The sequence below is a fragment of the Anoplophora glabripennis genome, unplaced genomic scaffold, assembly GCF_000390285.2.
Source record: "Anoplophora glabripennis isolate ALB-LARVAE unplaced genomic scaffold, Agla_2.0 scaffold22, whole genome shotgun sequence".
Taxonomy (NCBI): domain Eukaryota; kingdom Metazoa; phylum Arthropoda; class Insecta; order Coleoptera; family Cerambycidae; genus Anoplophora; species Anoplophora glabripennis.
Genome location: NW_019416298.1, coordinates 370104 through 384283, shown reverse-complemented (window position 1 = coordinate 384283; position 14180 = coordinate 370104). Strand labels below are relative to the sequence as shown.

General features: G+C 31.7%; 1 protein-coding gene across 1 annotated transcript in view; it reads left to right on the top strand.

Annotated features, from left to right (window-relative positions):
- LOC108917252 overlaps window positions 1-13683 on the top strand; it is a 156189-nt gene extending 142506 nt beyond the window's left edge. The window contains exons 22-23 of the mRNA XM_023453976.1: window positions 7775-7945; window positions 13089-13683. Of these exons, the coding sequence (XP_023309744.1) occupies window positions 7775-7945; window positions 13089-13312 (395 nt within the window). The 3' untranslated portion in view covers window positions 13313-13683. The remainder of the gene's footprint in view (window positions 1-7774; window positions 7946-13088) is intronic.
- The last annotated feature ends 497 nt before the right edge of the window (window positions 13684-14180 follow it).

Here is a 14180-nt window from a genome sequence, read left to right as displayed (position 1 = left end):
TTGCTTTTATCAACGTAGGCATCAGATGCTGTGACAGAGAAAGGTATAAATTTTATTTTCATATTATACTATTTTTTGATATGTCGATGAATATGATAATTTATAGGCTTTTGCCATTGAAAAATTGTATTAAATGCATTTTTATAATTTAAGGTAACAGATGACTTTTTTCATTGCCTTTTTAAATTCGGATATGTCATTAGTAGACATCGGAAACTTTGTGGCGACAATCAAATAAATAAACAGTAGTAATCTACATATGCTACTAAGCGACAATACGCGTTGTAATAGCAGAAAGTCGCTAAATCTGTGATCAAGCCGTGTGCTGCTCTATGTTCACGATACACAATGATACTAACTGTCATACATTCGACCAAGCAAAGCGTCAAACTCACTCACACAAACGACAATGAAATGTAGGCTAACGTCCCTTAGCAAAAAACCTGGATTGTTCACCGGCACGCCAGGCCGATAGGGCAGGCGTTAAAATGCCGCTAGATACGTATCGAATAAATTGATTGATGCGAAACTTCAGATCAGAAGCAGACATGACAGACTAAAATGTGAAGTAGTTGATGCTTCGCCACTATTAAAAATTTAGACTATTTTTGTTCCTTTTTGATTTATTAAAATTACATAAAAGAGAACCCGGCCTACAGCCAACCCTATACTACATTGCAGTCGCCCTAACATTTCCGATTTCTAGTCATCAGGTTCCCGAATCATCCTGAAAAAAACAAAAAAAAAAATTGAAAATTCGAATATTTTTTCCCTAGTTGGGTGGAGCTAGGAAAATAATGAAAACATGGATTTTTAGATAATTAGAACTTAATAAACTTATTTCGAGTTGGTGATGAACTCGTAAAAAATGTTATAACATATATACCCTGCCTTTTTTATAACGTAGAATAGGTATAAAATATAATTTAAATAAATTTCATACTCAATCAAGCTCTAGGTACAGTAGTTTTTTCACAAGAAACTACACTTTGCATTTCATTTGCTACTTGTTAAACATGGTATTAAAAGATTTATGTTTTTTTTATTCATTTGTACTGTAACGACGTTTGAAAAACTATACTTACCTACTTGTTGCAAAGCAAACAGAAAGTTTAATGTTTTATGCAATTTATTTCAAAATCTATGAAATTACGAAAATGGAAGGATGTTTTCTACGTAAACGTATCACTTCAGTCAAGTATGCATAAATAATATAAATACGTCATATGCGTAGAAATTACATTTCACAAAAAGGGCTAACTGCCATACCGAAGTACTGGCAACTAAAATGTAGAATTATTTTTAAGTATTGAATTTACATATTCCCTTATAGAAGTACTAAATGTAAGCAAGTATTATTCTACACATTTTTTAAAAAACGGTGCATTTTTTAAAAAACGGTGCATTTTCGAACATAGTTTATATAATCTTTTTTGCTTATTGTTACCTGAGGAATGTTCCCTCAAAATGTGTGCTCTTCCTCGTGGGACACCCTGTATACGTACTCATTAGTAATGGAAAATTGACTATAGTTTGTAATTGTTATTCAGTTGAAAGTTTATTTGCATGCAATTATTTAAATATGGGTGTGACAACTATTTTTGAAGTGATCCAAAGAATATTAATTAATATTCCCGAAATATTTTTACTCAGCATTTTTATTAGATTTCTCGCCAGGAACTAACACGTTCTGTATATGCAAAGAATATGTGCAAAACGATTACTATAATACTGTCATGGCATAGTGGGGCAACCTGGTTTAGTACGAAATGACCACTCAAAATTTGGGGATATACGGAATGAATTTCCAATATTCCCTAAAATTTATTTTGTCTCTTTTTTCTCTTTCTAGCTTTGTAGCTTTTGAACCATTTATGAATTAACTATTAAACTGCTGGGGGACTAATAGACTCATAAGTCAGAATCTCAAAATTTCAGGATCATACTGGAAAGATTAAAGGTTGGTTTTTTGTTATGTTTTAAATTTTTTTTAATTAATTATAAACTTATTTAATCAGCTTTTCAATATTATTTTAGCTATGAAAACAATTAAAGCTAATATTTTCGTATTTCCGTTTTTATTAAGAATACCACAACCTTTTACTATAATTTATTGCTGAAGTAAAATCTCCAGATTTTAAGGGGAGCACTTACTTTACACATCGGAAAAGTTTTTCCTGTATATTTTTCATTTAGCATTATTGAAAATATATATGAATCAATGGATGCATGCATTTGATTTTAGGGTCACACGTTCCTTGATTTCTGAAACAATGAAACTCTAGTAACACATCTAATCAATTTTTCAATATTATTTTTGCAATGAGGAAGGTTAGAGTTAATTTTCTATTTCAGTTTATTTATTAATAGTACCAACTTCTTGCTGTAGTTTTATACAGAACATTAAAACATTCTAGGTCCGAATGAGAAAACATATCAGTTTTATTTATTTAAAAAAAAAATAGATTTTAGTTTTCATATAAGGTTAAATAACTAGGTGTCCTGCAATGTCAATCAGGAAAATATGTACAACTATTATTTTTTTTACCGTTTGGAGAAAAATGAAGCAAACGTTTTGTTACTTTAAGTGTCATATTCTTCATTGATGTAGATGAAATATACATATTTTAAAATCCGGCTAGTTAGAAATTCACATTACAAGTTCTTCATTACATATTTTGAACAAATGGGAAACATTTCCGATGTCAAGTGAATACAAATGTTTTTATTATGTCTGTAAAAGTACAATATGAAATGTCGCTATTGATATTAAAATGAAGTGTGAACATATTGGCCATAATTGTTTTCCTTGTTAGTATAATATTGAAAGATGATTAAAAAAAGTGTTTCGAGAATTTCATTGCCAATTTTAAAGTTAGGAAACTATGTCAAAAAAACGATTGCATATTTTTTGCACTAGTTGTTTTATCAACATGTCTGATCAATTATTATAGCTGCAAATCAAAGAGCAAAAGCTACTTTTTTAATTGAATATATCTTTATTAATTAGTCGCCCATGAGGTATTTACTTTCCTCCATCAGAGATTAGACTAACCAGAACCACGCCTTATACCTCGGGTTGAATAAAATGTAAATTATAGCAAACTTCTGTCCAGTTTCGTGATTTGCTGAATTATTCCACCATGTAACTGTTCTTATTTATACCTATACGAATTTAGTACAAATATGTATACTCGGTCACAAACAGTGGATCTTCCGGTACCGTAAACTAAGTGAAGAGCCACAAACGATCTTACAATTAGTTTGTTATACTAAACAGGTACATGTGTACCAGAAATATGCGCCTAATATATTTAAGATATAATATTTGTCAAACTTTTGTTGAATGTAAAATCTGCCGAACAGTATTTTAGCTGTCATAAACATCTTATACAGTTTACTAAATTTTGTAGATAAAATTAAACATGTTTTCTTATTTCTTGTTTCAATATACAGGGTTGTGATTTAATAATGGATAAATTCAATAAAAGAGTGTGTAATTTTTTTTTAGGAAAAATCCTCGGACACGTCGATTTTGTTTTTAGATTGTGCATATTTTGACATAAAATGTAGATATACAGGGTGCCTCAAAAAAGCGTGTCAGAAATTATTTTTTTTTTCTTAAATGGAACCCCCTATATATTTTTGCATTTTCGGATTTTCCGAAAAATTCTGGATATGTTTTGTGCATAATGTCTTATACCTATCTTCAACTGTTCACGAAATATTTACGTTTAAATAATAACACTTTATTGTAAATAAATTGATGTACATTCTGGAAGTTTATTTTATTAGATGCTGGAAGTGGCCGCCATTAACAGCTCTGCAGTACCCCAAACGATAGATAAATTCTTGCTGTACATTTTCAACAGTTTCTGGAGAAATATTCCTAATTACGTTATGAATACGATCTTTGAGGATATCAAAGCGTGCGTGGGTTATCTTTGTACACTTGATTTTTGACATAACCCCAAAGAAAGTAGTCCAGTGGATTAAGGTCGGGTGACCTAGGTGGCCACTCTATTGATTCACGTCTGCCTATCCACCGGTTTGGGAAAACATTATCTAGGAATCTTCCAATAATCGCAGCATAATGGGGCGGTGCCCCGTCCTGTTGAAACCATAACGCTTGATTTGGCATGTCTGGCATATTTTCATCAGGATACAGTGTCGCCAGTGCTGGAATCAAGTCGTTTACTAAAAAGTCGTGATAACATTCTCCCGTCAAAGATCCTTCAAAGAAGTATGGTCCTATTACTCTGTTATTAATAATCCCTGCCCATACATTCACCTTTTCATTATACTGAGAATGACTTTCCGTAAACCAGTGTGGATTTGCTGGTGCCCAGTACCTAAAATTTTGTCTATTTACTTCTCTATTCAAACAAAACGTTGCCTCGTCTGAAAAGCATATCTGTTTTACTAGTCTAGGGTTATTATCAGTTCTTTCGGTCATGGTCTGGCAAAACTCGTTTCTGCGATCTGGATCATCTTCAAGTAGCTCTTGAAGTAATTGAATTTTATAAGGGTGCCACTTTTCCTTCTTTAAAAATTTTGTTAGTCGATCTATGAACTGTATTATCTAAAGCGAGCTGAGTACTTGAGAGGTTAGGATTTTCCTTTAATGAAACCAGGATATCCAGTTTTTTGTCAGTAGGAACGCCGGGCCTACCAGGTTTGCCAAGATCCTTAACAGTTCCAGTCTCTCTCCACTTAGCCTCAATTCTACTGATTGTAGACTGACTTACAGGTTCTCTGTTCGGATATTNTTATGTTACACCCTGTGTATCATGAAATATATAAAAATTTGTTAACTTTGAAAATTTCATATTCGAAGTTTGGATTCTATAGTGCAACTATTAATAAGTCAAGAAGATCTACAAACAATACACAAGTTGTCATTATGCATTGTTAACACCTCCATATTTTATGGCTTTATCAGAATTAACTTCTCTTTGTTTGAATTCTATTCTTTGCTGTTTTTAAAATACCATTGTTCAAGATTCAATGGAAAACAGTTATAACAACGCTCCGTACATAGGTTAATAATACTTACTAAACATTTATAGACAATAATAAACTTCACCACTTAAAACAATTGCAATCGTACATTAACACCGACCACTCACGTTCCAACGCTGCAATTATATATACAGTGTGTCTCAAAAGTCATGCATTTCGGAAACTGGCAATTTTTTGAAAAATCGCTCGGACAGGTCAATTTTGTTTTTTTGGGGTATGAACTTCGGTGAAACATTGGCGGTGGGAGGAGGATAGGGTTGTTTTTTTATATGGCAACCATGTTTTTATTGAACCGTATGAAAGCTTAGGTTTTTCTGATTACTTTGGTGTGCTACATGTAGCGGGTCGGTTAATTAATTTATTAAAGTGTTAAAAGTCAAAGTCAAAACTGAAGCGTTCCAATAACTTCGGCAATTACTTTTCCTATAGGAAAATCAGTCTTTTTAAACAAGAATTTTTCGAATGGAGTCATTAACAAGGTATGGCGATCGGAAACCAACTGAAATTGAGGTTCATGATATTTTTAATGCTAATAATCCTGGTATCAGATACACAGGTCTACTGTAGGAAGAATTTTGCAAAAATTTAGGTTCTGGGGTCATTAAATTTTCCCAGAACAGGTCGCCCCACAGTACACGAAAATATTCAATTAGATATATGGAATTTTTCGAATTAATGCAAGAGAAGAGGGGAAATTGAGGGGGCGGCAAGGTCTGCCGATTTAACCTCAGCTGACTTTTTCTTGTGAAGATATTTGAAAAGCAAGGTATATCGTGACAGGCCAGACAACATTTAAGACCTAAAGTAAAGCATTCGCCATGAGACCAGGCAAATACCACCTGAAACAATTAGGAATGTGCAAAGAGAGTCGTTAGGATGCAGGCGGTCGGCAGTTTGAACATTTGATTCATTTAAATCAAATAAAAAGAGGAGCTATTTCAACAAAATGTGTATATACCTTCGGAAAAAATAAATAAGTTTTTTTCGATTTTTTTCCAAATTTTCCCGACCAACCTATATTTAAGCACATCAAATTAATCAGAAAGACCTAAGTTTTCATACGGTCCAATAAAAAAGGTGGTTGTCATTTAAAAAAAGCAACAATATCCCCCACCCATCGCCACTAGTTACATTTTGAAAAATTTAATTTCACCGAAATTAATCCCTCAAAGAAACAAAATTGACCTATTCGAGCGATTTTTCCAAAAGGAGATACGAAATGAGGGTAAAGTTGCGTAATCAGGGGACCAACATTATGCCTTTAAAAAATCAAGGCTAACATGATTAGTTTTCGAAATATTTGAAAAACCGAACTGGTTTGAGGCGATATCAAAAAAGAAGAACACTTTCTCATGGCAACTTTTTGCCCTCAATCGAATGGCATAATCAATTTTTTTATCTAATGTTTGGTCTCTCCAGGACCTCATCAACTTCATTTTTACAAATATAACCCCGAAAATTTTATTACATTTTTTCAAACCTTCAAGACCCCCAATACTGTACTGCCTCAGCCCGAACCATATTCAGACGTTTATACAACAATTTAGTAGATTCAGAAAAAGTGTACACCACTTTCTTCTGGTTTAGAAAGTAATCTTATGAACAAACTGAAGAAGTAGGTATGCATTCACCCTTTCCCCAACTATTGCAAATGTCTATAGCAAAGCCTAGGAGTCAGCAATTCTAAAGTCGAAGTGTTTATTAAGATATACTGACGATACATTTTTCATCTGGCTTCATGATAGCAACCTATAAGAATTTTTGGACTACACTAATGGAATACATTCGGACGTCACCTTCGACATGAAGTTGGAAGAAAACAATTCCCCTCCGTTTTTAGATGTCAAGAGCAAACCGAATGGTACCCTAGGATATAGTGCTTACAGAAAGTCATTCACATGGACAGATGTCTGAAGTCTTGATCGAGGAACTACATCACCTACGATCAACTCTCAAATGAAATAAATATACGCTATTAGTACCACCTATAACAGCTCAAGACAGATTAGTACACTATTAATACCGCCTATAACTCAAGAAAGATAAATATCATCCTTTCTCAAGCCGATCTGAAAGAGTGTATTCCAGGATCTCGCTGCATACAGCATCTCGGCAAAGGACAAACAGAGACAAACAGGGAGACAACAACGAAGAGAAATCCGTAGATACGTTTTAATACGTCACATGTTAATGTGAATATGTCCTATGCTTAATACTGTGCTGTTCTGTAAGTACCAGTACATTATAATAACACGTGTTTTCCATTTCAACTTGACGCATAACACCTTTAATTATAAAAACGTGGTGTAGTATAATAACAAAACAACATGTGAATCTAACGGATAATATTTATTTTTAGAAATAATTCTAATAATTGACGTACCATGTAACAACCATGTAGATGTACTCATATTATAGTTAATTAATTTTATTTAAACGCATATAGGCATTACAATTAATGTTGTATTGTTATCAAAATACTTTTTGAATACCTACGTAACTAATATGTATTGTTTGTAAGAAAGATATTGTATATAATTTTTATAAAGTATAAAATTATCTGAAACATTTATAAGTTTAAATTCTTCGTAATACTAATTTAATTTACAGGTATAACAAATAATCTCAGAATTTTATTCAAAATGATTATTCACATTTGGGTGATTTTCTTCGTGGGATATATTTTTCTGATACCATTTGAATATATTAGCATTTAATGATAAAATATGTTGACTGCATTTGTTTTCTTTAGAAGTTCATTGCGACAATCCGACTCCACCAGAGAATGGATATATTCAAGGAAGTGGACCGTTCAAAGCAGGAGATGTGGTTCAGTTCAATTGTAATCCTGATTACATGATGGAAGGGCAGCCTATTATAGCTTGTCAAGAAAATTCGAGATGGTCCGGAAAATTACCAAAATGTAAGTTACTTATACATACTTTGGACACTACAAGCAGTATTTTCTGGGCTAATGTATAATAGTTTCTATATCATTAATATGTTATGCGGTGTCATAGTCACACGACACCCTGATCGATATTCTCACTTATGTTCGAGAATTTACTAGATGCAAGTAGCGCAATACCACCCCAAACCACATTAACTATTAATTGATTTGAAAAAGAATAACGGTTAAATCAGAATATAAAATACTTTGCCACTGTTCTCGATTTCTGATCTTGTGATGTCGAGTTAAAGTACACAAAGTTATAGAGTTTATGACTCTTTACAGTACATTTGGTAATTCATTGCAGTATCATAAATTTTTTCTCATTCAATTTTTCCGAATCTAATTTATATTTTATTATCGTTATTGTATTGTATTATTTTGTATGTTTATTTTCCCAAACGTTTTTATATCATACAAACTGCAACATTTGCAGGGTACCCAGAAATAAATTTTTCAGATTTTCTGCAATTCAGAATTAGGTATTTGTTTACATTTTGTACAGTCTATAATTCTTTCTCGTCAAAGAATTAGTAGATTAATTATGTTCTTATTGTAATATATCATCGGATGAGACATAATGTTAAAATCTATAGCTTTAAATAATTGCTTTTCACTAAAGTACTATACAGTAGGTGAATAAAAGTGAAAGAAATCGATAATTTATAACTGAATGGTAAGATTATGGGTTGCATATTCGGTATAGTCTTGATTAATGCTATAGCAATATAATTCCATCAATTGTATTAGCGACTTTCCATGGTTAATGAAAGTGAATCATGAACATTAATTAATTTATAGAGACCCATCTTAATATTTTTTTTGTAGCAATTTACAAGATAAATTATTTTTTTTTTACTAATCTCAGTATTGATATAATATTTTTTTAATTTTTACAATATTACTTGGCATGATATAAATATAGAATCAAAATAAATGATACTATTGAATTTTTATAACGTCAACTTCAAGGTTAAGGTTCGACTTACGCATTATTAGCAATTGGGCATAAATGGTCGATCCGAGTTATTTTTATTTCAGCGCACAAAGTACTTAGGAAAAGTAGTTGGATGAATTCATTGTTCATAAAAACACAAATGTGTTTAAGCCAAATATAATTTTTTAAGACATATGTCACAAAATAAAGTAACAATATAAAAGCACAACATAATGCTAATTCTAAAGATAAAATTCAATTATGCTATATTACAAAGAAGAAATCTAGTGTTAGTTTTGTAATTTTGAAACGCATTAGGTAAATGCACAAGATGACATTCACTTTAAACACTTTAAAATAGACTTACTGCGTATGGATTACGCTTACTTCCTATTTTTTGAGATAAAGTTCTGTAATTTTATTTTTAATGCAGTATATTGCTTGGGTATCGCTATTTGGATTTTAAAATGTGCTTAAATTGCAAAGTAATTTTCGTAATGTTTTAAACAAAGCTTCATACAAAGTTTCTTAAAGCTGAAAGTAATATGGAATGTATATGTTATGGACCAAGTGATAAATCGGGCATTATACATAATGCCCGGTAATTATGTAAAATGCCCAATATGAGTGTGCAATTTGATAATAATTATTCAAATAATCAAATTGACCGGGCATTATACATATTGTCCATCAGCTTTTGGGCAGAGTAATACCTACAAACATATTTAATTACTATTTTTTTATTATTGTCATTTAACTTAAAATAAACTAAATGTTAAACAATTTAAATAATCAGACTCATTATTTGGATCAATTAGCAAAGACTTCTACATTAAAAATCCACTAGTTTCTGCATTTAAAACTTAAGGAAAGTCATATTAAAAATATACGTAACATAAAACATATAAAATTTAAAACAAACATTTCACAACATATCTTTGTTTTATAGAAGTTTTGACATATTATTATAAAACATAAAATAAACTAAAGTTTAAGCAATCAGACTCATTATTTGGCATAATTAGCATCTAAGAGTTTTCAGCACTTTAAACTTAATAAAAGTCAAATGAAAATAGAACATAAAATTGAAAACAATAATTATACAATATGTAGTAAGTAACAGAGCTATTTATTAGAACAACTATGATGGCATTTTGAGGTACACAACTTTTTGCCTTTGCGACAACTACATTTATCAGACTGTCACATTTAGCTTTATTATCAAATTGCCCAATTGTCACGTAGCAATATAATAATGACCGTGCAATGTGATAAATAATGAAGTTTAGATAGTAATTAATCACTTAGCTAGACATTATTTATAATGCTCGCGCATTATTAATAATGCCCGCATTAATCACTTGGTCCATAACATATATACATACTTTGCAATTTCAATATATCTTAAAATTTAAATAACGCCGGTGCAACTGACTATTATTGACTTGCCTTTGCCGGTAGTTTAGAATTTTTTTTGTTGTCAAAATTATTATTTTCTAATTATTTCTTTAAAGGATATTTAAATAACACGTTAAAAACATTAATGTATGGTATTTAATGGCATGTTTTTGATAATAATATGTTGTATTTCTTATCAATATACCAATAATACTTTCATGGTGCTGTTATAGTTTTCAATAGGTTTGTTTTAAATTGAAGTAACATTTCATATTTTGTTTTCATTAATTTTTACGTTGATTGCGAAAAAGCTGTTTAAACGAATTATAAAAAAATAGGCGTAAATTTATTGTAACCCACTCGAGGAGAAAGTAAAAAATTTGATTTGCAATACTGAAAATAAACTTTAATAATTAACAGTGATAATAAATTTGTTCAATGAATCATAGCCGACATTTAAAATATGTAGAATTTATATGAAACACTAAAAATTATTACTTTAGTGCCTCTACATTATTTACTTTAGTCTTAGTGTATACAACATTTACGAAGGTCAATAAGAAACATTAAAATACACAGAAAATTTAAAATATTGGTAGAATACAATTTTCATTTCAACACAATGGAAATAAACTTATACACTGAACTAATGGAATAGGCAACATTTCAAATTCAGAATCACACGAAGTAGAATAAATAGAATGAGAGAATAAGAACATAACCTAAAAACGACAAAGTATAACATGCAGATACGTCTGTCCACTTGTGGTAAAACTAAAACGTGCTAATAATTAATTCTGTATAAAGTGCCACACCATACATTGGTATAACGATGGAAATAGAGTCTTAAGTAGTATAAAATTGAGGATCTAAAAATTCTTATTAATTCCAACAAGAGTATTTATTTTTGTTGTTGATGGTTACTGTCTACTGGGCAGAATTACTGTAATCNATTGTCGGGGATTAAATTTTAGCTACCTGGTACAATTTAGTACAACCCGGTCACACAAAGTTTTTTTAAAAGTACACCTCATCTATACCGATAAATCATAATATATAAATATTGAATATAAGCACCAGTACTACATTTATTTACGATTTGCATACATAATAAGCTTTTATTACTCTCTTTCATTTCTAAACAGACTATATATGAATATTATTTTTTTAATTTTTCACTTGCTGTCTTCGTTCATAAATATTTACATAATGATGAGGTATGATAAATTGTGTGCCATCTAAATTGCACTTGTGTAGGTGCGATGGTATGTCGCTAATTAAATATTTTCCTGTAAAAAGTTGCTCGGTACAATGATTCTTTAATTTTTATCAATAAATACCATACTGTTTAAGTCATGCGATTTAGAAATAATGCATACTTAATCGAGTATGTCCTAGCATATCAAACTTTCCTTGCCCAATAAAAAGTAGTTTTCTCTCTTCTTCTTCTTCTTATCTAGTGGTTGGTCCTAATAAATCCCATGGCACCGCGGCCTAATTAGGCCTATTGTGCGTCCCACTACTAGTCCTATTCAGCAAGTAGTTTTGTCCTTTTGACAAAATCCAAAAGCTTCTTCGCTGAAACTTCTCTCAGTTCCTTGGGTTCCAAATAGGGTTTCCCCAGGAGCGTCATTCTACTACGTGCAAATCCCGGGCACTCGCCTAGGATATGCAGAGAAGTTTCATCTGCCGAGTCACATCCTCGACAGACCGGGCTGTCTACAAGCTTTAGCTTATGTGGATGTTTCCTAAAGTGACAGTGTCCCCTTATGAGTCCCGTCACTCTCCTGAGCTGAATTTTATTCAAGCTCAGTAAATCGTTTGCTCTTTCCTTCGAAGGATACTCCATGAGCTCCTGAGAATGGCTATGTCCTGGCCTTAAAGTCCTGTATTTCCTATGTCCTGTCTCGGTCCATTTGCCCAGAGCCCGCCTGACCACACTGGGAAATGTACCACAGAAGGGCTCCGGGCCAATGAACTCTGTCTCGGATCCCTTCCTAGCAAGTTCATCCGCTTTCTCGTTTCCACAAATGCCTTTGTGTCCTGGCGCCCAACACAGTCTAACTGTATTATTGGTGGCCAGTTCAGTCAGCATTTGTAAACAATCCCATGCAAGTTTTGAACTTATCTTGTCTGCGCTTCTCTCCACCTTACCATAAAATGCAGCTTTACGGACTTGCATTTTAAGTCATGTCATGTCATGTATCTAAAACCAGCCAAAATATTGATGGCTTAGTCAGCGTGTTGGCAGTTTGGACGACAAAAATAGGCTCGTCCATAAAAGTGCAACTTTTTGGCTCAGCTACATACATAAAATACTGATGTACAGGGTGATTCACTATATTTTGACCCCCCATTTAACTTTTTTGTTTTAAGAGTTATAAAAAATGTGAAATATAAATGATAGTAGAAAAACAAATGAAGTCCAAACAAAATGGCCGCGGATGTTAACTTTGTTAAGTTAAATGGAACACCCTCTATAGGATAGAACGTTCTCTCTCGAGCATAGTCATATAGGGTTTGTTGGGTCCTCTGTAACAATAAGCAAGATATTACTATTAAACTAGACTATTAAAAAATGAAAAGAAACTTTTTTATTAAGAAAATAATACGTCTTGTAATTGTTAAAAATTTAATATGCACCTCGGTCTTGCCGACCAACAAACTTGACCATAATAATTCGACTTTTTGGTCTAGGTAACTATTTCTGCGCTGGTCACAGATCTTTTTATCTATGTAGTTATTTCATACCCGATTACATTATACATTTATTTATTCTAGGCGTTCAGGCATGTTCATATCCTGGAACAACAATTAGCGGAAGGATGTCCTCTGTCAAGTTCTATTACAAAATAGGAGAAAACATAACATTTACCTGCGAAGAAGGCTTGCAACTGAGAGGAGCAGCAATGTTAAAGTGTTTAAAGAATGGGAAATGGTCGAATGCTATACCCACTTGTGTTACAGATAACACAGAGAAGAAAAGGGAAATATCCGTCTATTAGTTATAAGTAGATTTGTAGGATTTAGCTGAATCAAGTCATATCGAGGCAATACCTATAGTGATATTTTTATGATGCATAAAAATGGTTTTATAAATTGTATCAATTTAATTTCTGCAATAATGTAAATTTTATATTGCACCTAAGAAAATGATAGAAATATTATAAACCAAGTATATATAATTTAGATCTTATATCGTCAAAATATCAATTTTGTAAAGAAACTAGATTTTTTTATGGCACAAAGATTTGAGAACAATTTTACGCACAAGTAGGTTTACGCACTAATACATCTAGAGAGATTTTTTAATAATGTCGTATTATACTACGGAATTAAATTTAGCATTTTGTTTATATGTATCTACATTAGGTGAAAATTATAGTTGTATATACAAAAAATATATCATAAAATTACTGGAACAATCACTTTTCATTTACCTTCCGAAAATTCCTTGAGATGTATCTACCCATATCTTAAAGAAACTATTATACAGTGTGGTCACTTTTAAGGTGTAGGTACACCATTAACATCTCCTGAAGTAGAAGATTTTGGTTAAATTACAAGAAAGTTGCATATTTTCATACTATTTCGGATTATGAAAAACTTGCACCGTTCTTGAAATAAAAAAAAAAAAATAAAACTTCTCTTAGAAGAATTTCTTCCATATCTGTTTTATTATTGAATGTAGAGTATGTATACATAAGACGATCTGCTCTATCAGTTGGGAGGTTAAATCAGCTTCCAGTTCTACTAGATGCTTGTGTTTTTATTACCAAATTAGACGAAGCATTAAATTTCGTGTTCAACGATGTGTAGTAGTTGAATTAACGGATTTTATGTATTAAGGGACAAAAAACATCAACTTTATGA